This window comes from Odontomachus brunneus, unplaced genomic scaffold, assembly GCF_010583005.1.
Source record: "Odontomachus brunneus isolate Ranch 3 - 2012 unplaced genomic scaffold, Obru_v1 Obru_scaffold_004, whole genome shotgun sequence".
In the NCBI taxonomy this organism is placed as follows: Eukaryota; Metazoa; Arthropoda; class Insecta; order Hymenoptera; family Formicidae; genus Odontomachus; species Odontomachus brunneus.
In genome coordinates, this window is record NW_022639454.1 from 2,732,115 (window position 1) to 2,757,897 (window position 25,783).

General features: G+C 35.9%; 5 protein-coding genes across 18 annotated transcripts in view; 1 reads left to right on the plus strand and 4 right to left on the minus strand.

The window, feature by feature from the left end:
- The window catches only part of LOC116846808, a 111,095-nt gene that overhangs the window by 43,414 nt on the left and 41,898 nt on the right, over positions 1 to 25,783 (minus strand). For 7 of the 11 annotated variants that reach the window (XM_032821145.1, XM_032821136.1, XM_032821177.1 and 4 more), the window contains 3 exons: positions 18,034 to 18,231; positions 3,063 to 3,230; positions 2,686 to 2,827 (listed from right to left, as the gene is read on the minus strand). In XM_032821145.1, the coding sequence (XP_032677036.1) occupies positions 2,686 to 2,827; positions 3,063 to 3,111 (191 nt within the window). In that variant the 5' untranslated portion in view covers positions 3,112 to 3,230; positions 18,034 to 18,231. Of the gene's footprint in view, positions 1 to 2,685; positions 2,828 to 3,062; positions 3,231 to 18,033; positions 18,232 to 18,552; positions 18,801 to 25,783 lie in introns of those variants that run through there. The other 4 variants (XM_032821127.1, XM_032821184.1, XM_032821191.1 and 1 more) reach the window with 4 other exon arrangements.
- On the minus strand, positions 3,696 to 6,300 carry LOC116846853. Of its 3 annotated transcripts, none has more exons than XM_032821217.1 (3): positions 5,849 to 6,300; positions 5,450 to 5,673; positions 3,696 to 5,074 (listed from the first exon to the last, which is right to left on the minus strand). In XM_032821217.1, exon 3 carries the CDS (start codon positions 5,048 to 5,050, stop codon positions 3,992 to 3,994), a length of 1,059 nt encoding a protein of 352 aa, XP_032677108.1. In that variant the 5' UTR covers positions 5,051 to 5,074; positions 5,450 to 5,673; positions 5,849 to 6,300; the 3' UTR covers positions 3,696 to 3,991. The 3 variants fall into 3 exon arrangements, with proteins under 3 accessions (XP_032677108.1, XP_032677100.1, XP_032677119.1); XM_032821209.1 differs by having other exon boundaries at positions 5,450 to 5,789; XM_032821228.1 differs by lacking the exon at positions 5,450 to 5,673.
- Positions 6,524 to 9,185, minus strand: LOC116846864. The gene is made up of 3 exons (XM_032821242.1): positions 8,956 to 9,185; positions 8,795 to 8,872; positions 6,524 to 7,932 (listed from the first exon to the last, which is right to left on the minus strand). Exon 3 carries the CDS (start codon positions 7,920 to 7,922, stop codon positions 6,867 to 6,869), a length of 1,056 nt encoding a protein of 351 aa, XP_032677133.1. The 5' UTR covers positions 7,923 to 7,932; positions 8,795 to 8,872; positions 8,956 to 9,185; the 3' UTR covers positions 6,524 to 6,866.
- Positions 10,575 to 12,301, plus strand: LOC116846899. The gene is made up of 2 exons (XM_032821301.1): positions 10,575 to 10,713; positions 11,546 to 12,301. Exon 2 carries the CDS (start codon positions 11,546 to 11,548, stop codon positions 12,143 to 12,145), a length of 600 nt encoding a protein of 199 aa, XP_032677192.1. The 5' UTR covers positions 10,575 to 10,713; the 3' UTR covers positions 12,146 to 12,301.
- On the minus strand, positions 14,192 to 17,131 carry LOC116846877. 2 transcript variants are annotated; one of them, XM_032821275.1, is made up of 3 exons: positions 16,072 to 17,131; positions 15,084 to 15,384; positions 14,192 to 14,990 (listed from the first exon to the last, which is right to left on the minus strand). In XM_032821275.1, exons 2-3 carry the CDS (start codon positions 15,367 to 15,369, stop codon positions 14,323 to 14,325), a joined length of 954 nt encoding a protein of 317 aa, XP_032677166.1. In that variant the 5' UTR covers positions 15,370 to 15,384; positions 16,072 to 17,131; the 3' UTR covers positions 14,192 to 14,322. The 2 variants fall into 2 exon arrangements, with proteins under 2 accessions (XP_032677166.1, XP_032677157.1); XM_032821266.1 differs by having other exon boundaries at positions 14,192 to 15,384; positions 16,072 to 17,112.

A 25,783-nucleotide genomic window follows, 5' to 3' on the forward strand; every position in this document is an offset into this window, starting at 1 on the left:
AAGTAACCCACTTTCGGTCAAAATCAAAAGTTGAAAGGTACGCCATTTTGGTTCCCCCTCGAAACCCTACAACTTTTATATGAAACTTTTTTCGATTCCTGGCCACACAAACGAGTTATTGGAGGTGATAGATTCAGATGACTCACCCTGTATATAAATATATAAAATATAGAAAATGTTATAGCAGATATGTTAATGTAATAATATAAAGTCAAAGAAAGAAGAAAACAGAATAATTTAAAATAATAAGCAAATAAAAGTATTAGTACGCATTCAAAGATGAAATACTGAATTAGAATTATAATTGTGTTAATAACGTGTGATGAGAAGTTACTAAAAAAATAAAAAAATAATTATGATAAAATAAAACAAGACAAAATAGAAAAAAACGAAAATATGGAAACAAAAGAGATAGAAGGAAAGATAAAGAGAAAAAAGATAGAATAATCTACAAAATACTGATATCCTATAATGTCCCGTTCTGTAGCGCAAAACAGGATTATTATTATTGTTGTATTATTGTTATTATTAGAATTGTTCGTTAACGAAAGGTCGTCATGTTGCAAACGAAGAAACGAAACAAAGTTCTGAGCTTAGAACGAAATAGCTCCCGACGAGTCTACCCTTTCAGCCAGCGAAATTTTCCAATTAATCCATTTAATATGCACCGGTGCTCCGGGTATTTTTGTCGTTACGTAAAGTTATAATATCTTGCCGGCATAAGTAAGTGCACGCTAGATTTTACATAACGAGACCGCGGCGCGGACGAGCGCCCCTATCGAAGTAGGAATCGATGCTATGCATTTTTACGACAAATTGCACGTAATCGCGCCGCTTAAGCATTTAAACGGACGCTGTAACAGGTCGTCCGACCTTATCGTGCCTCGCATGTTCCGGCGAACACGCGGTACCATCGGACGCGTTTGCCTATGTACACGAGATTGTGAAACAACTCGAGAAGTCGAGCTCTCCTAAATGAAAATACCGAGGCACATTCGTGTCTCTTCAATCCCAATTCCTGAAATGGCCGTTACAAGTTAACCGTCTCGCTATCAACGAGACATATATGTCCCGGGATACATATACAGGGTGTCTCAGACCTCCATGATGACTCTTTGTGAGAACGGATTGAGGTGAGAAAGTCCTATATCGTTTTGCGATATTTGCAATAATAGTTGAGATATTAATTAAACAAGATTGGTGAATGATTACGCGCAATATGGTAGATGAGTTGCAGTGGCGCCGTCTGCCGTTGTATACTTATACATTAAGTCAAACTGAACAGAAAAGTCATCTGCCATTTTGTAAATGACCACATAGATTTTTAGATATTAATTAGAGAAAATTAAAGATTAATTAGAGAAAATTTGTGCATTATAGTATACAATCATATATGTAACAATTTTCTTTAATATTTAAAAATCTATGTGGTCATTTGCAAAATGGTAGAGGACTTTTTTGTTCAGTTTGACTTAATATACAACGGCAGAGGGCGCCATCATTCATCAATCTTTTTTAATTAATATCTCGACTATTATTGCGAATATCGCAAAACGGCACAGGACTTTCTTGCTCACCTCAATCCGTTCTACGTCCTCACAAAGGGTCATCATGGAATTCTGAGACATCCTGTATATGTTTTCTCCCTACCTATTAATAATAACTTTATTCAGTTGAATAAATAGTTTTTTTTGGCATTCAGAACATCAGCGATCACTGTAGTTATTGTCGCGTTGGAAAAAATATAGCCTCCCAAAAATCCCAGTGGGACACTAATGTCCCAGTTTTATTTTTTGGCGTCAAACATAAAACTTTTAATTTTCTTTTGCTAAAACTACGTTATATCAATGTATTTAATGAAATAAAAATAAAAAAAATTATAAAAAACTTAAAAACAAAATTGATAGCGAAAGGATGAAGCAGTTAAATCTCGCGGTAAAAGTTGCGCAACATGCAAATTTTGACGAATAATATTTAAAAAAGTTGTAACGTGCGAGAACGAGTGAGGATAAATGATCAAAAAGAAAAAAAATACACACACACACACTCTCTCTCTCTCTCTGTCTCTCTCTCTCTCTGACGTTCACAGTACGACGAATACGCGACGCATCGACACTTTACGTGGTTACAATTGAATTGGGAAATTCACCGATCAGCGAATTTAATGGAAATGTCACTTCAACATTTTCGCTTCCGCGCGGCAGAGCTCGCATTTGCATTCGAGCAACATTCAGACATGGTCGATGATTAAAGGAAACTACTGTGTGCTGTATAATGCACTCGCTGTTGCGCGACATGCACACTGGACGAGGCGCACACGCGTGTCACGCGTGGACTCGACCCGCTTGTTAATGTCCTTTCGACCCTTTCTCGGCATATTTAGCGCGGGCCGCAACGCTCCCCCTATTACAGCCGGTTACTTTTTACATGTATATACATGCCGGATTCGATAAGCCTAAATATCTGCATTGCGGCACTTTGTCGCAATTCGCGAGTGGCTAAGTGTGTCAGCATCTCTCAACCGTGTCGTTCGTGTGACGAACATGGGCCGAGAAGAGTGAGATATGTAGATCGACAGAGCGGGGATAATTTGTGTCATTTTCTATCCCTTTTTTATTCGTTAAATCTCTCTTTTTTTCTCTCTCACTGCTCTGCAATGAGTATCTTTATATTATCGGAACGCACCTGGCGTCGGTTGGTTTGTACGTGACGTCGTATTTCTCGACCTGCTCGACCTGACTGGTGCTCCAGGACACGCGCACGGACGTCGGGTTCAGGAACATCACCGTTATGTTTTCCGGGACGCCGGGAATGCCTGTCACCGAGCCTGCGAACAGTCAGCGACGGGTATCTTCGTTATTATCCGTAGCTTCCGCGCATTGTGCCTCCGGAGGCAGAAAAAAAGAAAGAGAATATCGTCATTCATTTTCGGCGGGATTTGTTGATCAGTTTCCAATTTCTCTTTCTTAGTTAAAATTTCACTCAACTGTCATCCCTTTGAATAAGCTCTTAACGTTCACACGCCACAGCTGAATTTGATTAAGCTTGATTATTAAGCTCACCTACGAATCCAGCTCCTTGGAGGATTAGTATCGTGGCCCAAAGGACCATGCCGCCAGGATGGCGGGCCGGGTATGGGCCGCGTATCCTTCCGCACACTTGTCCGTATCCACTTCTGCTTCTTATCGTAGCCGTGCGATTTCGCGGTCCAGAACCGAGATGCCGGCAGTCTGCGCATTACAATTGAGAAATTGATTAATTATGGCTCTTATGTAAAGTTACGTTTAACATATAGATCTAATTTCTTCCCCTTGTGCATCGCGTGCATGCTTCTCTATTTTTCGTATGTCTCCGCATTTTTATAAAATCTAACATGTTATTGTAAGCGATTTTTCAAAATAAATAAACCAACAAATATTTAAATGTAAAAGTGTATTTTAGAGTAATTATATATGAATTATATAATTATATAATGTATGTAATTATGTATATATTGTACATATGTATGTATAATTATATGTATATAATATGTAATAATTTTATATATATATATATATATATATATATGTGTGTATAATTACATGTATATATGTGTTAATATGTATATAATTACATCACGTATATAACTATATAATATTATATTGCATTTAAAAACGGCTACACGTGAAATATTTATTTATTTATCATTCTGTATATACTTTTAAAAGAAAGAAGATTTATTCTGCATTTCGTAAATATATTTCAGGAAAAATATTTGATGCCTATAAAATTTCGCAATTTTACAAATAATACGTAAATTTACACTTATAAATATCGCTAACGAGAAACATCGAATTCAAAATGTATAAATTTGCAAGATGTCAATTTTGCTTACATATGACATGATATATCACAACAGTTTTGCGTTCTTATAGTGCATGTGACAAAGATGTCAGAATAATATAAAAAAAAGGAGAATAAGCGTAGGAAAAACAAGTGACAAATTTAATATCTAATCTGCAGTATAGGACGTGGAAAATTCGCAACATTTTGTAGGTAAATCATCACTCATCATGAACTTTGCTAATAGTTCGGGATATTCTTGCAACGTTAGCACAAATTGAAAGTTATTTCTCATATCCTTCATGTGTAACTTTATATAATTTATAACGAATTTCCTTAAATTTTCATCATTATATAAATGCGCGAGAGTCAGACTTTCTACAGCGGTTTCGTGAGTGAGATCCTTTATTATATAATGCCTACATAACGTCTTGAGGTCCTGTATATCGTAATCATTGGCTAATCCAAAGAGCTGATATAACGTGAATTTAGTCATATTTTCGGCATTCGCTATTATATGACCAGTTTGTAAAAAGGATATAAATAAATAAAGGGTTGGCCGCGTTACGTTATCAATCGCTACTAACTGAAACACATCCACTGTCGGATTGTTATCGAACATAGCTTTGAAGACAGTGCTTCTTGATGAAAGCAAGTCTTTATGTATGGAGAAACGCTCTTCAAACGCTGTAAGTGTAACTTTCGAATCAGATTCATTGTCAACCGAGCACTTAATATTTATCGGTAGCATATCTTCTGGTTCCGTTATAACATTACATATAGATTTGTGCATGACAGTTTTTATCAGAAAGAATTGACAGATAACTCTAAGTGCATTATTCCATAAAACTGATATATGTTTCTCAAAAAACATAATATCAAGTGCATAACATAATTGATTCGTGTGATGTCTAGTGCTTATCCTGTACTTTCTTCCATTCGGGACATCTTCTAAGTACAAAGCACATGAAAAAAGAGAAGCGTCGGTACTTAGATGAAAATATATTTTTTTCTTGTCTTCGTCGGTTTTCAATTCAATAGTAAATGGCAGCTCCTCAATCTTGTCGGACGTTAAAGTAAAAACATTTCGGAATAATGACCAAAAGTTAGAGATAGTCCATGTATAGTTGAAGGACTCTATTATTGGATCTGTTCTACAATGAGCGGTGACATGTGAAGTTACTTGTTCCATTTCATCCATATTGGAATCAACCGCCGATATGTGCATAGTACATGTGTTTCTTCGTTTTACCTATATATATAATACATTCCACATAAATATTTACATATTTTTAAAATTATTTTATGAAAAACCGCTTTTTATAAAAGTATATATATATATATATATATATATATATATATATATATATATATGTATGATGTATGTATATATGTATGTATATATACATTTAATATCGAATAAAATAAATAATAAACGTAATAATTACTAATGATAATTTCTCTTTCTTTTTCCGTTATGTTGTGAAAATATGTTGTTAACATATTTTCTATACTATACGGTAATGAGAACGACTAATAACGCTTTATTTCGATTGTTATTGATTCGAATATGCGGGATAAATAGATGTCATGTTTATCTACTTTACCTCATATTGTGTTTACTTACAGATTGTTTCGTAAAAGTGACAAACGTACACGAATATTATTATTACTCGTTTATTTTTACTAAATTCGAAATTCCTCTTAATATTTTTGTTGCAGAAACGCAAGAAACTCTGTTTACATGAAAATTTTGTCAGAGAATCTTAGAAATACATAATATTGGTTTTCATAAGAATTCAGTAGCCAACAGAATTGCGTATAATCTTGGTGGAAGTAAGAATCTCGCGTCTAGAATAGAGACACGTTGTACTTGCGTTTAAATGCCGTAGCTTAATTATCGAATTTAATTTTAATGTTCATTGTACATCTGTTTTTCGATGCTGCTTTCATTTATAGACTATGCCCTAAAAGATAAACCCGAGTTTAATGGAAAATGCGCCCAGAAGAGTATAAAAATGCTTACGGATTCCTAGATAGTCGGCTTCTTGTCAAACTTTTTCGTGTTTTATCGTAATTATCGCCGTACCGATGCAACACTAACGCGATTATTCGTTTTTCCGTTTAGAACTACTTGCGCCAACGTTACTTCAAGTTGTTACAATATGCTTCGATCTTTCCTACTATCGCAAGTTTCTTCATGCGGTTTGTTATTATCGTTTTCTTCACTAGATACTCTTATTTATAACGAGTTTCCAAGTTCACAACAAATTGTTTTTGCAATAGAATCCGATTAGATATCGGATTAGATATTGGGTTAGATATCGAAGGAAATCGACACTTTGATATGATCAGCTTAAAAGAGTAACTGTAATCTGAGCTTGTAATTTCATCTGCTTAGTAATTTTATCTTATGTATATACGTATATTTTACATATATTCACAAACTAATCATGAAAGTTTCAATTATACCTATTACTATTAATCAAGAAATATAATTTTACTATGTGTGTATAGAGATTTCAAGATAAAACATTATAAATTACAAGATTTCTTTGATAAAAAAAAATATATATATCTTTTAAAATATTTTAATACACGTTACGAAGCTCATATAGAAATATTAAAATTTTAATTTAAAATTTCACTAGACTAGTAATTTTTAAAATAAAATTTATTAACACTTATAAAACAGAGAAACATATAGTCTCCTATTAAAATACAATAATAAAGAATACATTAATTAACAATATAATTCGTTTATGTTTTTCTAACAAAAGAGGGAAAAAACACCGAAGTAATGAGGGATATTATTACATTTGAACATATTATAAACTGATAATGTTTGTTCTCTGTGAGTGACAAGTATACGTTGCAAAAGGTATGCGATGAATTATAAACAACACACATTCATGAATTATAAACAACAAAATCTCGTATGATACATTTCAAGATTAAGATATGAAAGTTTATTTATTGCTCGGTAATGTTAAATTAAATTTTCTACGGATGTTATAATTTACTGACTCCGGCTTTTACGGTTATTAAATTTCAAAGTATGCTTTGCGCACATTTAGTTCAACTTCTTTGAGGTGAGTATATAATTCGGGATGTTCTTTTGTAAGATCTAAAAAATGTTTGCAGTGTAAGTAATGATTGATATTTAACGCGATGAAATCAGTGGCAAGTTTTATTAAATCTTGTAAAGAATTATCATATGCAAACCGTAAAATATCGAGTGCATTGTATTCTCCTAAAGTATCCGCTCTTAGAAGAATATACTCTTTTATATATTGCTCGCAAATTGTTTTAAGATCTGTTACTTCAAATCTATCAGCTAATGTAAAAAGCGCAAATAGCTTTTTGAGCTCAACATTTTCTGAAATAAACGTGCTGTTACATTGTAAAAAATTTATAAACATCAATATGACATCTTCTGACATGGAAGGTAAAGATATTATGGTATGCTTTTGGTCTTTATCTTCAAACAAACTTTCGAATTTTTTGCTCTTTGCACAAAGCAAATCATTATTTATTAAATATTCGTTTTTGTTTGTCTTCAATATAATTGTGGAAGTGTTGTCAGTAGCAAAGTCCATATATTTTTTATCATCATAATGTGATATGGTAGTATGTATAGTGTTGTATAAGATACATTCAGCACAATAAAATTTAAAAATTACTTTGAGTATGCCAAAGAAAACATATTCTTGTCCTGTTGTCAACAGAAAAGATTTTTGTACTTCAAAAGTCTTTCCGTCAGAAAGCATGGGTAACACTTTAAACTTATTTTTTGAGACACTTGACTGCAAAGAAACATTACATAAAGCCTTTTCAAGCTCAAGAGAACGGTTTTTAATACAGAAATGCACTTTATCGTCTATTTTATTAATGTTCATCACAATATCAAAAGGTACTCTCTCGTTAGCTTTATTCAATGTTAAGATATTAGTCGTTTTGTAAATAGTCCAAAATTCATCAAGATTGCATATATGTACAAAAGTTTTCCTCACTAAGTCCGAGCGGCAATAAGAAACAACAGAATATTTGTCCTTCTTATTATCTGAAGACACCTTTTCTGATTCTAATTCCGTCATCATTCAATGTGTCCTATATAAAATATAATTTATACATATTAACATATCATTTTATGTGATATCATTTAAGTAATAATATGTTGCTAAAATATCCTTTACAAAAAAAGCAATATGCACGTGTATATTTCTAAAAGTCTCTAGAATAGAACTACGTAAGCAAAATAAAGTAAAGCTAATTGTATCTTTTTCCAAAGATATATTAAGCAACATTCAGAGGCAGACGCGAAATTTACGTGTGAAAAATACACTTAAAGTTCTAATTTTATAAAAGATTATGATTTTTTAATTACCAAGTATAAAAATATTATTTTACCGATGTCTTTAATATTTAATGGAATTTATGTTGGACTTTATAATAACATCAAACTATGACAAACATTAAATTTAAGTAATTGCTGATCAATATAAATTTTACTTTTTTCTTCCTCGTATTTTTTTACATCTTTTGCGTTGTACACAATAATGATAATTGTTAATAACGTTTTAATTTTATTGTTACAGATTCGTACATTCAAAACAAATAGATGTTGTATATGTTTATATTCAATGTGTTACGTTATAATTATTTAGAAATTACCTCGTGAGACGACAATACATACTAATATCTGTTTGTCTAGTTTCGTCTCAACTACGAAATATATATTAATATCGTCGTGTATATATATATATATATATATATATATATATATATATATATATATATATATAAATAAATTTACTGCATTTTTTTACATGCAATTTATAAAAGAAATTTTTGCAGACATATAATGTTCTCTTATAAAAGAAAATTCAGCTAACGTGAGGTTTTTATATTATGTCAAATTCGATCACTGTATAAACTTCTCGTAATTTGAACAATGAAACGTTGTACTTACTTAAGTGCCACGATTTATTACACGTCTCAATATTAATGTCTGTTTCGCTGTGTATCCGGTTTTCGACTTCACTTCTACCTGCTCAAACGATAAATTTGATGCTAAGAAGGAAACAAATTTGTGTTTTGTGGAGAATGTGACAGTAGAATAAAAGTGCTTACAAATGCAATATAAATTGTATTAAGTTTCGTTTTATAATAATTTTCACCGGATCAATATGATTAAATCGCATCTCTCTGTTCTGTCGCTTAAGTTGTTATGTCAACATTGATTCAGATTGTTAGAACGTGTCGATTCTTCTCACTGTCGTAGATTTATTCGCGTACCATACTTTTATCAGTATCTTCGAAGAGTGCTTTTCCTAATGGCGAGTTTCCAATTTTACGGCATACAGCTGCCTTTACGATGGAATTCGATTGGATGTTCAAAACTTAAATCATTAATAATCGACTCTTTAACTCTTCGACAAAATCAGCTTAAAGAAGCAACTGTAATTAGATAGTGGAAGAATTGTAGTAAGCAGAATCACTTTTGTTACTACTTATATGCATATTGCTGAAGATATCAATCTAGATTACAGTTGCTTCTTTAAGCTGATTTTATCGAAGAGTTAAAGAGTCGATTATTAATGATTTAAGTTTTGAACATCCATTCGAATTCCATCGTAAAGGCAGCTATATGCCGTAAGCTTGGAAACTCGCCAATAGGCGAGGCGGAGAAGAATGTGAGACACCCTGTATATATATAGGATGTCGCCCGCAATTTTTGTGAGAACGTAGAACAGATTGAGATGGACATAAAAGTCCATACCGTTTTGCAATATTCACAATAAATCTCGAGATATTAATTAAAGAAAATTAGTGATCATATCGCGATCATGCGCGATATGATAGATAAACTAGTAGCTATATGTGCTATCACTTGCGCTTGTACATTATGATGTTGTATGCTTCTAGGATAAGGTCAAATTGAATAAAAAAATCTTTGATCAGTTTGCTAATAATCACGCATCTTTAGTTATTAATGAAAGAAAATTGTTATGTGACCGTACACGGTAATGCACAAATCTTCTTTAATTAATAACTAAAAATCTATATAGTCATTTGTAAAATGGTACAAAACTTTTCTGTTCAGTTTGACCTAATGTACAAATACACGACAGCACATATCACTACTATAGCTCATATATCATATCGCGCGTGATAATTTCTTTTAATTCATGATATCATTTTTCTTTAATTAATATTTCGAGATTTATTGTGAATATCGCAAAACGGTATGAGACTTTTATGTCCACCTCAATCCGTTCTATGTTCCCATAAATACTGCACAACGAATCTGGGACACCCTATATAAATACATATAGTCGCAGAAATACTGCGGGAATATTTAGATTGGAATAGATACATTTTTTCTACGATCATGTACATTATGCATGTTATGAATTACAAGTATCACGTCCTAATATTATATTCTTTAGTGCCATGATCTAAAGAAGCAAATTTTCGGCACTTTTAGTGCATTGCAAGCATTACTGCATCGCTGAAAATAGTTTTAGATTATCGCTGATCGATAGTTGTTGGAACAATTGTATCAATTTGATACAATTGTATCAATTTGATATCGTGAGTTGTTACTCATTCTACGAATATCTTTTTTTATCATTTTAATTCGTGACATTTTCGATGAAATACTGCGCAAATCAATAAGAGTAGAGCGATATCGAAACTACCGAATGTTTTAACAGACAATTGCGCACGCATTTTAACAGCCAATCGCGCACGTGTATTATCTACATAATCTTATCACCACAAATGACAACGGTTAACTTTGAGTATATATAAGCTAAAGAAAGGAGCTTCGAAGTATCAGTACCTTCTCTGGAGTAATACGACGACCAAGCAACCACCACTTTAAAGGTGATTAATACGACAGGCTCTGATGAACAGGCCCTAAAGAGAGAGTTGCTAAAATTTTAGAGATTATATATAATAAGTAACAGCAAATGAGCAATATTATATGAAGAATTCATCTCTCACCTATTTTAGCGAGAAATGAAATTCTCTTGTTTTATATTGTCAAAAACTATTCTCTTTTGTAGCAACTATGAACTGAATTAGACGTTTAAGGGATAAAAGTTGTAAAAAGTAATTAAACATTTGCACAGAAATATTTTATCAGAAAAATTATTGCTTTATGTCATTATCGCTTTATGTCATCCAAATATTAATTGTTATTTTGAAGTCAATAATTATTTCACTGTTTTACAGCATCGTTTAATCTATTTGGAACTGAAGTATTCTGTAGTGTGTTAAAAAAGAAAATACACTTATTAAAATACACTTATTAAACGGCAGATTTTCGATGCTCGCTTCAGCGATTATTCGATCAATTAAAACAACAACCTGTTTGTGTTTCAAATTGATCAACACGTTGCGATATATTTCAATCAACGGTATTTAATAAAAATCAAGTAATACTTAACGTTTCTTGAAAAATCACGCGAAATTGATGAATCAACATCTGCCGATGCTTGCATTACGAGTGTACTACTAAATATTCGCTTTTAAGAACGTAGTAGTCGCGAAAATCCAGCTCGATCAATGAAAACATGAACTATTTCGTGATGTACTATTTCGTGAGCAGCCTGTTAATCACAAGACCTCTATAGGTCGCGTAAATAACGGCATCATAAAACATTACGTCATTAATTGTATCCCAATGAACTAAGCGAAATGTTTATTTTCACAGATGAAAATCGTAGTGGCATTGTTGGCCCTCGTGGCTAAGGCGACCTTCGAGTTACTCCTAACACTCGTTGATAAATACACACCCGAGGACAAGAACTTGATCGCATACTTCCAACGCATAATCGCATACTTGCAAAGCGATGAATTCAGAACTCTCGTGAAGAACGTCGAAGACACAGAGAAGATTCGCGCAACACTATTCGAGGGATATGAGATGGGCATTGACGTCTACAGATATGTGAACCAACTAAACGATTATCTCCACCTGCCTCACATTGAGCCGCCCACGAAAGCCTGGTTTTACGCCAAAGATCGCAAGAACATCCGTAAATTACTCGACGAAGCCGAAGCCATAGACTCTGTCGATAAATTGAAGGCCCACTACGAGAAAAAACTGAAAAATAATCAATTTTGGGAAAAGTTAATAGACCAATTCAAATCTGACAAGTTCCAACAGATCGTCAACGACGTCTTTAAAACGACCGTCACCTCGCCTGAGTTCAAGGAACTCATAACTAATGAGCCATGCGTCGAATTTCTACGCCTCATAAGATTGTTACAGGAGATGTTGGGCATCCACATTCCTATCCCTCCATACTAATATTATCATGAAACTTGGGATCCCTTTTTATCATCGGATCAATGGCATTTTTTCTAAAAGAACTTGTGTCGTCTTGCAAATTTTAAATCTGGCTATGTAAATTCTGTACCTCGCAGTTGTATAAAATAATAAATACAAACTTTACTACTATGTACATATTCTGATACACATTTCTTTCTTTCTACTGGAACTTCTTTCCTTTGTACTATATTATGTGTAAGAGAAATATTAATGTACAAATGTAGATGTCAATTAATATTTGATTATATATCAGGATTTTCCATCTCGTAAAATTACTACCGTAATATTCGAGTCTTTATTTATTACCTGTTACATTATACTTGCAATTGTTCCGACATAAATATTCTTTTCTCTCACAATCACTCGCTCTTAGATTTTTGTTTGAAATCTCTTTGTTAAACAGTAAACAAAGCTTCGTTGAAACAATTTCGTGTTCGATAAGACAATACTCCTGCCTCTAGTAAGTAGCCGAATTATACACACACGTCAATCTTTTTTGCTTTGCATTTGTCACTTGAGCTACAATAATAAAGACAATAATAGATATATCTCTTTAAAGACAATTAAGTATCGTTATATCTTTGTGTGTTATTTTGCTTTTCGTCAGTCTAACAGTTTCTCTGCGACAATTTAGATCAACAGTGATTATTGACAAAATAAACGCTTAGTTTTTTGTGAATTACACTTCCAAATGCAATTCTGAATTATTTATGAAGATTATTACTTTCATCCAAATAGTAATAAATATTAAACAAAATAAATCTACTTATGACGCTAAAGATAGTCCATTATTGAAGATCAAACGAACTTATCTGTAGGTGAAGTTTGATCGAAATTATATGAAAAGCCTCGTTCGAGGAGATTACAACATGTAGTACCTCTCCGAGGTGCCAAGAGTCACAACGTTCAGATTTTTTAAAAAACTCCGCTCGCCCCCTGGGCGCGCGTCATGTGTTCTTCATTTTCGTTCAAAGTAAGCGATGTACCAGAAAAAAGAGAGGACCTGTCTACATAGGGATAGAGAAAAAACGAAACTAGCAAGTGAAAACGGCTGTAATAAATGATAAAATTACTGGGAGGGTTGTAATCTCCTCGAACGAGGCTCCTCATATAATTTCGATCAAACTTCACTTACAGGTAAGTTCGTTTGATCTTCAATTATATTTCAAGCCTCGTTCTCAAGATTATAACATGTAATTATTTAGAGCGCAGGTAACTCTCGAGTTTTCTGATAAGTTGTGTGTAAACATCTGTGTTCCATTTTCCATCTTTTTCTTCAGTCGCTCCGTAGAATCATGCTTACCTCTGCGTCTATGACGTTTTGGCATGATTGTATATGAAGGAAAATTCTAAATTATAAAAGACAGCTTCTGAACACGAAGTGATTCGTCGCACACAACGAAAAGCAATGAAGAACACATGACGCGCGCCCAGGGGGCGAGCGGAGTTTTTTAAAAAATCTGAACGTTGTGACTCTTGGCACTTCGGGCACTCTTGGCACTATTACTTTCGGCATATTTATGAATCCTATACCTCTCTTATCATTTTTTTTTAAGAATTTCTGGTTATATTTGATTGGATGTATAGTCTTTGGAAAATTTAAAAATCTGTAGATAATAGGGAAGAGAGATATCAGAAGTAAAATTTTAAGTATGTTTTGTAAGATATATTATAAAAATTTTACGAAAAAAGCTAATTCCTCTTTTTGAGGATTTTACATAAGAAGGAAAAGATATCTAGAATAAAATTTATTATTTATAATATATAATATATTTATTTATAATTTATAATATACCGTCATAGAGCTTTGTTAATCAATAATAATAAAACATACAACAATTTACACTACGAAATCAATATTTTGTTGATCCTATTATTCTTCAAGCATAAATAAAAAAATATCTCGCTCCTCTGTCTGAGATATTATTATATCTGTTGAAGAAAAATACATTTTATGAATTGATATAGTTCATTCCATATGTGGATTATTAAAAAAAAAATATCTAATAAATCGTAAACAATATATATAAACAATTCCTGAATATTGCAAACAAAATATATTAAAATAAAAATTTAAAAATATATTATATGTCAGTCGATATTTAGTTACATTTTCTACGAGTTCTTTAATTTACAAATTCCAGATTTTGCGATTATTAAAAAACACTGTGCGCTTCGCATGTATTTATTTTAGCTCCTTTAAGTAGAGCAAATAATGTAGGGTAATTTTGTTCGATATTTAGATGAAATGAATTATTTATGTAATTGCTATTTAACGCAATAAAATCAATAGTAAATTTCAATAAATCTTTGATATCATAAAAATCTGCAAAAAGTAGAACATCTAGTAATATATTTCCCTCTAAAATATCCTCTCTAATAAAAATATTCTCTTTTATACATCGTATGCAAAGTATTTGAAGATCTCTCATGCTGTATATTATAGCTGCTTTAAAGAGCGCAAGTAAGTGGCAGATGTCAACATCTTGTAGAAACATCGATAAATCTTCGTTATTTATAAAATTTTTAAGCATTGGTGCAATTTCTAGTGATACATCGTCTATATCTACTACTGTAGTTTCGTTAACATCAAACCAAGTTTTGAAATATTCACTCTTTGCACAAAGTAATTCCTTACTTACTTCAAATTCTGTATTCTGAATTTTCAACGTAATTATTGTGGAAATGCCAGGACGTAAGTCTTTTATTTCAATTCTATCATTAAAGTTTAATGCTACGGTATCTATAGTGTTATGTAAGATGGTTTCAATGCAATGTAATTTAAAGATTACTCTGACGTTGCCATATAATGTAAATTCCAGTCCTGCCGTCGTCATAAATATATAATCTATTTCAAAACTGTAAATTTCACCGTCACGCACACAGGGTAAAACGTAATATTTATCTGTTGACAAACCTGACTGCAACTGAGCTTGGCATAACATAGTTTTAATTGCCGGAGTACTCTTAACGTAAAAAGTCACTTTTTCCTTCTTATTATCAACTTGCAGGCAAATATTAAAAGGTAGTCGTTCCTCCTCTGTATTCAACTTTACATGAGAAACTAATTTATATATATTAAAAAATTCGGTAATACACCACACAAATGTGTACATTTTCGATACCACCTTCGTGTTGCAGTAAGTATAATAAATTCTGTTATCAACATTTAACGAAGATATTTCCTCTGTTATAGGTTCCATTACCCGGTGTGTGTCCTACAATATATCGTTTACATAATGACATTTTGTCATAAATTATATCATTTAATTATATGCCATATTATATTAATGATGTACTATTTAATATTTCTTTTGTAAAAAAAACAACAGTGTGTACATATTTCTAGAATCCTTTTGATATTTTTTTTTTGCATTTAATATTTCTTTTGCAAAGAAAACAACAGCGTGTACATATTTCTAGAATTTCTCTATAATGAAACTTTACGTGCACAAAGTAACATGAAGTTAATTGCATTTTCTTCTAAAGATATCAAGCAAGGTCCAGAAGTTGACAGGAAACTGACGCGTAACAAATATACATATCATGCTGCCATGATAGACATTAATAACATTTCATTTTGATCGTTACCGATTCAAACGTACGGAATAAACAGACGTTATATACGTCTGCATTACATGTGTCATGTTGTGTTTACTTCGAAATTACTTCATGAAATGTCAAACGTATACAAATGTCTATTATCCATATAATTTTCGTCACCTATGAAATGTCTGATGACATTTCGTAAAAGACGAACAAAAGAAATGTGATTTACATGTAATTTACACTAGAGACTTCTAAAAATATGTAACATTACGAAAATTTAACGAGAAAACCGTAAATCGAAATTATAATCACTGCCCGAATTCTTCGTGTCTAGAACAATAAAATATTTTACTTACAGTTTCATTAAAAGTAACACGACTCAATTATTGAGCTTGTTTATTCCTGCGGATTTTGTTCTCTATATGGCTTCTTACGTCAGCTTTACATATTGAGACGACAGATTTGATCCTAAATTTTCCTAGAGAATATTCGTGTCGAATACTTAATGCGTGTCGAATATTTAAATAACAGATTTCCTTCTGAAAGACGGGTGATTTCGTCACAAATTTCTTTAGATAATTAGAATAAGTAACCACCGCGATACATAAGACATTCGATGTCGTATGACAGTTTAATGAGCTGTGGCAACGTTTGCCGTTGTTTCAGATGGTCAGAGCGTGCTGATCCGTATCTCTGTCTCTTTCTCTCTTTCTCTTTCGTTATATTAGTCTTCTTAGCGCACTCTACCGTCGTTTTCTTCATCGAGCATTCTTACCGATCGCGAGATTCAAAGTTTATGGTATGCGATTGTTGGTAACACGGATGCAAAGTAAACACCTGAACAGAATGTTTGCGTATGATGTCGAATCACGAAATCAAATCGGAAAAGGCAGGATAATTAATCTGTTCTATTACAACATTTCGCTTCCATATTGTATTTTTGCACAAGATAAATTTCCTGTATTTTTCCCAAAGTTGATTCTTTCCTACAAAATATAAAATGCACTTCGGAATTCATCAAGAAGAAAAAGTTTATAACTTTCTTGTTTTCGACTATGCTTTGAAACATACAAGGCAAATTGATCAGGTTGAGATGCAAAAGGAAAGAAATTAGACATCGGATTAATCCTCCTACATGATGCATGCACGCAAAGAAATAATTTTCTTATTCCGATTTTGTTTCTGTCTGATTATTTCCTGTAAACGTAATTAATGCGCGATGCTACAAATTTCCCGAAGAATCGGCTTATCAAAACCGACTGAAAAACTGAATCACTCAAAAAACTAGTCTTGCAGTCACAGTGAAAATTATGTAGACGCGAGAAATTTGCTAACAAGTAAAAAGTAACTACTTAAAAAGTACACTCCGATTTCTTTCTAATTTGGCACAAAGAAGAATATTTTTTATAGAAGTACAAAAAATATTTAGGTCATATTTTTTTCATTTTGGCCCACTTTGAGTTTCACGGGCAATTTATAGCTTTTTAATGTTCTCATTCCTATCATCAAGTACAATAAAAATACATAAGAAATAAAATTGAATACAAGATAAATATGAATACAAGATAAAATTGAATACAAGATAAAATTGAATACAAGATAAATTAAATAATTTTTAAAAAATCGGCATAACTGAGACACGAATTATTCGAAATTTCTTTAGCCGAGATTCCAACCGAAATATTTTAAATCTGTGCTAAATTAATAAAAAATGGTTCGAATATCGACCAGATCGAGAAATTATTTGTATAAATAATTTTTTTCAACTTTTTACACGTTTTGTTTAAACATTTTATTATTTATACAAATAATTTTACACATTTGACTTCGTATTCATAATCAGCAAACCAGAAACATCTATATCTTGTATTAAATTTTACTTCTTATGATTTTTGTTGTATGATGATAGGAATGACATTAAAAAGCATTAAAAACATTAAAAAGCTATAAACTGCTCGTGAAAGTCAAAATGGCCCAAAATAAAAAAATATGACCTAAATACTTTTTGTATTTCTACATTTGTGCCAAAAGCACAAGCTAAAAAGCTTTCTTTTTGTGCCGTTTATCCAAATCAAAACCAGTCACACTTCTTATAAAAATTGATGACTGTGATAAAAAAAAAGAGAAATAAACGAATAATCCTCGCATTCACCTAAATTCGCCAGCAGATATTGCTGTTGCTGTAAATTCTACATAACACAGATAACGTTCTAGCAGATGTAAAAGAACAGTGACAAGTTTCAACTGTGACATTTAGAATTCCACCTGGACCAGCAAGACACGTTTTTGAGTGTACGTAGGTTCAGGATATTACTCACCTGCACATACACCTTGTCGAACGTTCGGCGTCTTCTATCCAGCTTTGCCGTGCTGCATCCTTCCCCTCGGGCGATGTCGTAACGATGATTCCGCAAGATCGCTTCGTGACGCATTATTCGGCCGTGCACCTCATTCGCATCGCCGGCGATGTCGCCTTCCGATTACGCGCGATTCGCCAACTCATTCCCAAGTCACGTCTGCAACAGTAACGCAAATGCAAGTCAGATTAATGCGCAGACGATGCACAGTCTGAGAAGGAAAACAGGCCGTCGCGAAAATGAGATCGGCGCAGGTGAGCGTAAAGTCGCGCGGATTCAACTTGTGCCTGCAGAAAGACATCGATTCCGCGTACTCTGACAAGTCTAGGACACGTCCCGATCAAGTTCGCGTGGCCGATGAGATTCGCGCCGATGAAAAGGTGTATGCATGCGTAAGTATGTATGTATATATCGGGGTAATTTGCGCGAGTGTTCAATACGATTTGCGGTATACGTAGCGACGTGTACGTAGACGCTGACCTTTCCAAGCCTCGCGTGGCCGTCGTGTGGTGTACCGTCGCGGTGCTGTTCCGTGCCAACGAAAATACAACGAACAAGGTGCTCCTCTCCGCGGCTGAACCGGCGCACGCCGCGGCTGCGAACTCGCGGCCAACAAATGGAGCTTGCGGTTTACATCGGCCCGTCTTTATATTGCCCCCTGCAAGCCCGCCCGCGCAGTGGCGTCTGAGCAAGGGTGTGTGTGCAGCGCTCGAAGTCGACCGAGTGTTCATTTCCGTTCTCGATGAGAGGAGATTTCGCAGACACGTCGAGACGAGTTTCCCTCCTGTTGTTTTATTTCTTTAACTTAACAGCAACAGAGGGACGAGTCATTTTTAAAGGGAGCGCTTTTACTCTTTGAGAGCGCGCTGCTTATAGTTCAGTCTTATATTCAAGATGTTTCTAAGACGTCGTAAAGGGGCCGTTTTACTGCCTGTATAACGTCTTAAGATGAAATTCAAACAATTTCGGACCTAAGACCTGTGAATATCGCCCTAAATCTATATCCAGGTTCGTCGAGCTTCACGATCGAAGTTGTCCACGGAAAGTCGCAGGAGATTCTCCGACGCGATTCTCCGATATTCAGGCTCGAGCACCCACGCCACTGCAGATGCAACGACTTACGTGGCGTGAAAAATATTTTCATCGACGAGTAAAGGTTGGGGCCGGCTCTTTCGAGACTTTTACGAGCGTCCGAGCATTCCGTCGTGCTCGATAGAGCAAAGCGTTAGCGCGTTCTACAGAAAAGAAAGAAAAAAAAATCGTTATTACCCGTGGTGGAGCGTTGCCAATACAGCGCGACCGGTTAATCCGTTCACCGAATATTAACGTATTCCATAAAAAATGGGGTTTTGGCGATTCAGTAACGGCGTACGCGCGACTGTTTTATTCAGATTTTCGGCGATCACTGTCGAAACGTTCGCCCCCGCATTCGATTCTCACTTCCGACAAAAACGTCCAGCGCGTGTAATTGCCGCGCCGTGTATGATTTATACGTGGAAGGCCATGTCGACCACCGCGTCGGAGCGATCGTATCTTTTTATGTGCGACTAGAATAATAGTGGAAGAAACTAGGCCACTTGCGAGTCTCTATATCTCGTGATCGTAAAAAAAGAAAAAAAGAGAAGAAAAATTACACGCGTGAGCGCGCGCGTGAATAAGCGTAGTTGATTACGAAATTGCGGGGAACACGTGGAAATTAAGATCTTCCTCCTCGCTGATAAAATATTCCTTCGATGAATCTAATTGTCAAGAAATCCCTCGCGAGATCGAGTGACCGACTGACAACTTCACAGCCTCTCGAGTAAAGATGTAACCAGCTGGTTAAACCAGTAGGCTAGTCAGAACAAGCTGGATACAATTTTCTAGTTCGTTTCTAACTCGTCTTGCCTAATTATAAATATAGAATTGTGATCTAGCCGTTGTCTGGCCGGCTACTGTATTTTACTATTAGCATTTTAAGAAATCAGGTAGCAAATAAAAATTGAGTCTACATTAATTTCATAAAAATCTTAGAAAAAGAGAATTAAACGTTATATTACTGATTAGTAATTGCTTATGATTTTCCATCTCGTAACTATAATTTCGTATATTTAATCATCAGCCGACTCACTTGCCTAGTCATTAAGAGAAGTGAGCGTTACATTACTGATTAATAGTGATGTTAGGTACAATTTACTATTTCATGGTTACAGACCGGTTCAACTTTCAGACAAGGTTCAACTTTCACTAGGGTTCAAGGCGAGAGTAATGAGCGGGGTCGAGCATGCCTAAAATTTTCAATTACCGGTTGCACAAATTGAAATACACCGCGGCAAATAACCCAAGGGAGACCCAGCGCTGTTCCCTCGAACATTATACGCTCAATAAGTGGGACACGCGGTCGTTTCAATGTCAGGTCATTTTTCGCCGCGCACATCGCTGCGGAACGACGTGTCCCGTGAGAAATAATGGCGTGTCAAACGACGCTCGATTTTCCCTAACACATCTCGCGCGCTAATGGTTTCGCGCGCGAAACATATTGCGCTAAGCGCGACTGTATATCGTACACACGCGCCGCCATCGTTGTGGATGCGCAAAAGACGCGCTTGCAAGCTATATTTATATTGTACACACACTTAGGTTACGAGAAGGCGCACACGAAATCGCGATGCACGCTCTGCATTGCGGTAAAGCAAGTTGCACACGATCGAACCACGAAGACAAAGCCGCTTCTCAGGATGTGAAGTCCTCGCGAAATTTCTCGCGACCTCCGACGAAGGTTGTCGGCTGAGAAGGCTGTGAATTTTATTCGCAGCTTTTTTTCCCCGCGACGTTGAATTCTTCTCTTTTTCTGTGCACTGAAGAAAACATACTTGAAGGTTTGTTCGTGGGGTATAAGGTTTGTTCACAGAAGTAAACCTTACTTCACAAAAATGAACTTTTATATTTCATAAAGAAATTTTCAAGCATGTTTCTCTCGGTGTGGAAACATTTATGTCTCGAGAGGTGAGTAGTAGATGTGCAGAAGTTTGTTCTTTCGGTTTACGCAATGTTTATGTGTTGTGTATGCAGAGGAAGATTCGAAAGGAAAACCCTATTTATATTCCTTAGTCCTTATCTAACGAACACTTTGCTTCAGGTACTTTGAGAGATCAAAGAAAAGGAGGGCGGAATCAGGGTGACATCGTCAGAGAGGTTATCAGTATATGTATCTTGTCTCTTTCGCTGGGTTTCACGAAATTCTGTTGAATATCTTCTTGGCGAGCATACCCGAGTTGAAATTTTGATCCTACGTTAAACCTTGAATTCTACAACGCAATAAGAGCTAAGTTAACAAAGTAAATTTAATTTTAGTGATACAATTTACTTCTACTTTAACTCTGATGATATCCAAAATTTCTCTTTTCACTTTCTTTAGTGTCAAAATAGGTGTTAGATGGAATAGTAAAGTTGAAAGTAGGATCATAATTTCGACACTTTCCATACAATACAATAACATATTAAACATACATATTCGTTATTTTAAAGATATATCGAGGTTACAAAACTTGAAAAACATTCCATATGACTATTAGTAGACAAACTGGATTTGGTGAACAAATAATTATCTTTTGCATCTAGAAAATCTCAGAAACAGTTTCCAATGATTGGTTAAGTGGGCCAAAAATGGTCGATTTTTTAATATTCTCCTTTGCACATCGTGAATTTTGCTTCCTATCTGTCTTTGAGGAACACTCCCAACCGATCGATTTGTTTCCCCTTTTTTTATCACGCGGTTGGTCACGATTGCACGACATTACGGCCACGTCGGCGAACGGCCGATTAATATGCGAGAGACACGATTCGTCGGCGGGGGATCATCGTTAATCTGGAGGCAGGTTTTTTTGTATGCTGAATGACCTCGTTGTTGGCGCAATTTACGAAGCCCGCGATCCGTTAAGAGCGATCACGTTGCGGCCATTCATCTCGCACGGTCGTTCCGCTATTTCAAGAGAGCTTGCGAAACACCGACATCGACGACTACACGCGACAAGTTCGACGACTTCTCTCCCTCTCCCACTTGCACCAGATGACAGGCGCGTTTCGCGCGTTGCATAACGTCTCGTATAAATCTGCATCGGTAATTACAGCCGAATTATGCATACACCGGCCGCCTAATGGCAGTAAAAAACAAAGAAGAAAAAGAAGGCGGTCGCTCCATTTTAAAACATAACGCGTGTACGGCAACACGCTGTATAATTTATTGTATATCAGTCGCGGAGGATCTCGGAGAGTTGAGGCAAAGTTGAGCTCTCAAAGGCATCGTAAGCTCGTCACTTGACGCGCAACACGCGTGTATAGTACGACGTAATTGAGAATTTATATCCTCGATGAGTATATATCTGCGTTACACGTTTCATGCGCAGTGGTGAATTCAGAAGACACGAGAATAATTATCAGAAAATACGATCACGCGCGATGATGTTAATATTCGCCTCACCGTCCGCCGCAAGATAGAATCCGCGTGCCGAGAGATCGACAAATCCGCCATGGATACCTAGCAGACCATAAATAATCCTGTCTCGCGTGTATTTATGTGTGTATGTGTGTGAATATGGTATAAAGATGCGCGCGCGACGGTTACCCTGCACTCGTCGCGTTAAAACCAAGCGACAGCGTGGGTTCAAAGGGATGGAAAATAATATGACGGGGGTATATATGATTACAGGCGACACAAAGCTATGTTAATCGAACGAATTTCGTCGTCACAGAAGATTATGTAATTCCGCCGTTCATGTGTGTGTTGCGCGCGTGTGTGTGTGTGTATGTGCGCGCGCGACTGATAACGCCGACAAGGTGGATCGATGATCAGCCGGAGGCCTATTTTTTCTCTTTCAATCTCTTCGAGCACGTTCCGTGCACCATGCTGTACGTGTGCCGGCATTCTTTATGCGCTCTATATTTACACGCGATAATAGACTCGACGGATGGTGGTTAGCGCAGTGGCGTTATAAATAGATGAGTGACTGTTGCTTACTCAGCATGCCCGAAAGAAAAATAAACGCTCGTGTTACCGCGCAATTTTCGTATCGTCAAGCTAGAAACAGCCCAACAATCACCGTGTATCTCGCCGTGCCTCCGTCCAGCAAATAGTTTCGGTAGTAAAAGAGGAAAGAAAAGATCCAACGTAATTTCCTTTAGCGAGAGCATCCCGCGCCCGTCGCACGCGTTCGTGTTGTTTTAATCTTCACGATCGAATATCCCGACAATCGACTCCTCGATTAAGTATTTTTTTCCATCGAAACAAAATTGAGTCTATTAAAAAATTAGATTAGATTTCATCATTCATATAAGTCGGATTCGAAGTGCTTTATCAGTTCCCCTCGCTGAGAGAAAAAATATCTTAGGAATAGTAAATATTTATTCGAGTACACACATTGTAAAAAAGAACTTGCTGATTTGATAATGAAAATTGACAATTGCAACCAAACAATTTCATTGCCGCTTTGCTTTCTCAATAATACATGTACTTGACGCAAATAAAGAAACATAATAAATTCAAATCCAATCGTGTCAAATTTTTTAATTTCAAAAACAATTTTTCTCAGTGTGTGCTAATATATACATATTCACTTATACTAACATCAAGTATTTTTCAAATAAGAAAATGTACATTTTTACAGCTTTTAATGAAAGCAATTGTTTATTCTACTTCAATAAAAGAATTTAGGTCTTACAGTAAGTATATTATTAGTACCTATCAAGGAAATATTTGCCATTGTTTAGACTTCTTTTCTCTCAATGTGGCAATCCGCTACATTATTTCACGGCTAAAAAGGATTAGTATCCTCTAGTTTATTCTCTGCAGTTTGTGCTCGAAAGGCTCACAGATCTAAATTTCTGTCCTATTTCAAGTTTGCATGCTTGCAGTGAGCGCATTTTATATAATATAGGACAAGAAACTTTTTCTCACTGTCGACCGGAGAGATGAACGACGGAGATTTTGCACATGCGATTCCGCTTGTAAATGGTACTTTTGCACGAATACACAACGAAGTCCCGGCCGAAGTCCGTCGGTCTGTATCGCGGAGAAAACGCGCGCACCCTCCGCTTTCGTCTCCGCGGTGCATTGCCATCCAATTATAGTCTGCAGAATCTAGACACACAGACGGCCGCAGCTGTTGACTTATGCCTGATCCGGCTTTGGCGCCGCGAGCGTTCACTTAAGATTTTCCTCGTTACCCTAACTCTGAACAAATCGATATCTCCGATAGAACTTCGCGAGAGTCATCGCTAACCGTCATACGGAAATGTTATCAGCTAATGTCTCCGCGTGTTACATTGATCTAACTCGCCGTCATTTATTTGCCTCGAATTGTCACTCCAATCGCAAATTGCATTCCCAATTATCGGTACAACCATTCTGCTAATGCGAATAGCCCCGGTATTCCGCGCGGTTTCGATGAATTATGCGCCTCGGCCATCACAAGTGCGCACATTACATAGTAAATTGCAAAGATGAACCGAGTTAATATGGAAACAGCGTGTTTCCATATTACAGCCGTAATTCATCGTATTTAATCTACCCTTCAAACGTCACACTGCAAAGTCTAATTACCTCAGCAACACGATCAAAAGAGTATCCAATTAGCATCTCTAATTGGAGTGATAATCCTGGAAAAAGGAGAACTGTTACATCCTCTCTGGTCGTGTTTTCGTAACTCCGGGAGATTCACTCCTGGTCCCAGCCGTCCCGAGAATGACTTCTCGTCGTTCTTATCGAACTCTCTCGCGCGAGGCATGTTTCGGCGATCCTATTCGGGCGCTATACGGCGGCGGCGCCGAAAGTACTCCAAGAATAACTTCCGCGATCGTTCATCAGGTAAACCGTATTCATTAACGTCACTGTCGGAAACAATCGGTTCGCGGAACGCATTTATAGGCGAGCCGCCAAACAAACCCGCGGTTAAAGCCCGCGTCGCGTTCTCGTCGTCGGTGCGGCGTAATTTCTATATCGATTCGCGGACGCGCTCGCGACGTAATGATTCGACCCGCGTCCGTCCCCGCAATTTCCGACCGAGTCGGTCGACGAGGAGAGCGCGGTGTTCCGCGGCGGTGTATTTTGCGGACTAATTTCAGTAACGACCTAACTTTCGCCTGCGACGGAGGAGGCAGGACACAGCGATTGTACGACGGCGAAGCATGGAAAATGTTATTTCCAGAAACCTCGGGACGTAAAACTACACCCGCCACTCTAACGACGCTCCTGCATGCGACGTCGTTAGTACGAATGTTTCGCGATACATTTCGCGCGGATAATTTTTTCCCGGCATGCCGCATGCGACACGACGTAACTGAAGTTGACATCAGTTAAAATTGAACGCGAGGATCACGTGTGCGGCTATCGTATGCAGCGCAATTTATCGAAACACGTGAGATCCTTTTTCTCGTAGCCGCGTATAAAGTTGCAAATTGGAGAGATTAGCGGCGCACGAGGATTTGTTCCGAGGATTTAATTTCGCCAATGGCCCTCGCGAATACGCGAGTTACAGTGTAGTTGCAATGTTCGTGCATAAAATGCCGATTTCTTCTCTCAGAACTGTTGCTTTATCGCAAATGATTAGAGATCAATGTGTAGATTATAGATTGAGACTAAATAATTACATGGAAAGAATATTATAATGTTTTTTCGTACAAATTCTTTTCGATTTTATTCTGTTTCTAATAAATGTCAATTCATTCTTCGGTTAAA

Excerpts from the sequence above, each read along its gene's own strand:
- LOC116846853 (XM_032821228.1), bottom strand. The coding sequence starts at position 5,050 with ATGCACATATCGGCGGTTGATTCCAATATGGATGAAATGGAACAAGTA.
- LOC116846864 (XM_032821242.1), bottom strand. The coding sequence starts at position 7,922 with ATGATGACGGAATTAGAATCAGAAAAGGTGTCTTCAGATAATAAGAAG.
- LOC116846899 (XM_032821301.1), top strand. The coding sequence starts at position 11,546 with ATGAAAATCGTAGTGGCATTGTTGGCCCTCGTGGCTAAGGCGACCTTC.
- LOC116846877 (XM_032821266.1), bottom strand. The coding sequence starts at position 15,369 with ATGGAACCTATAACAGAGGAAATATCTTCGTTAAATGTTGATAACAGA.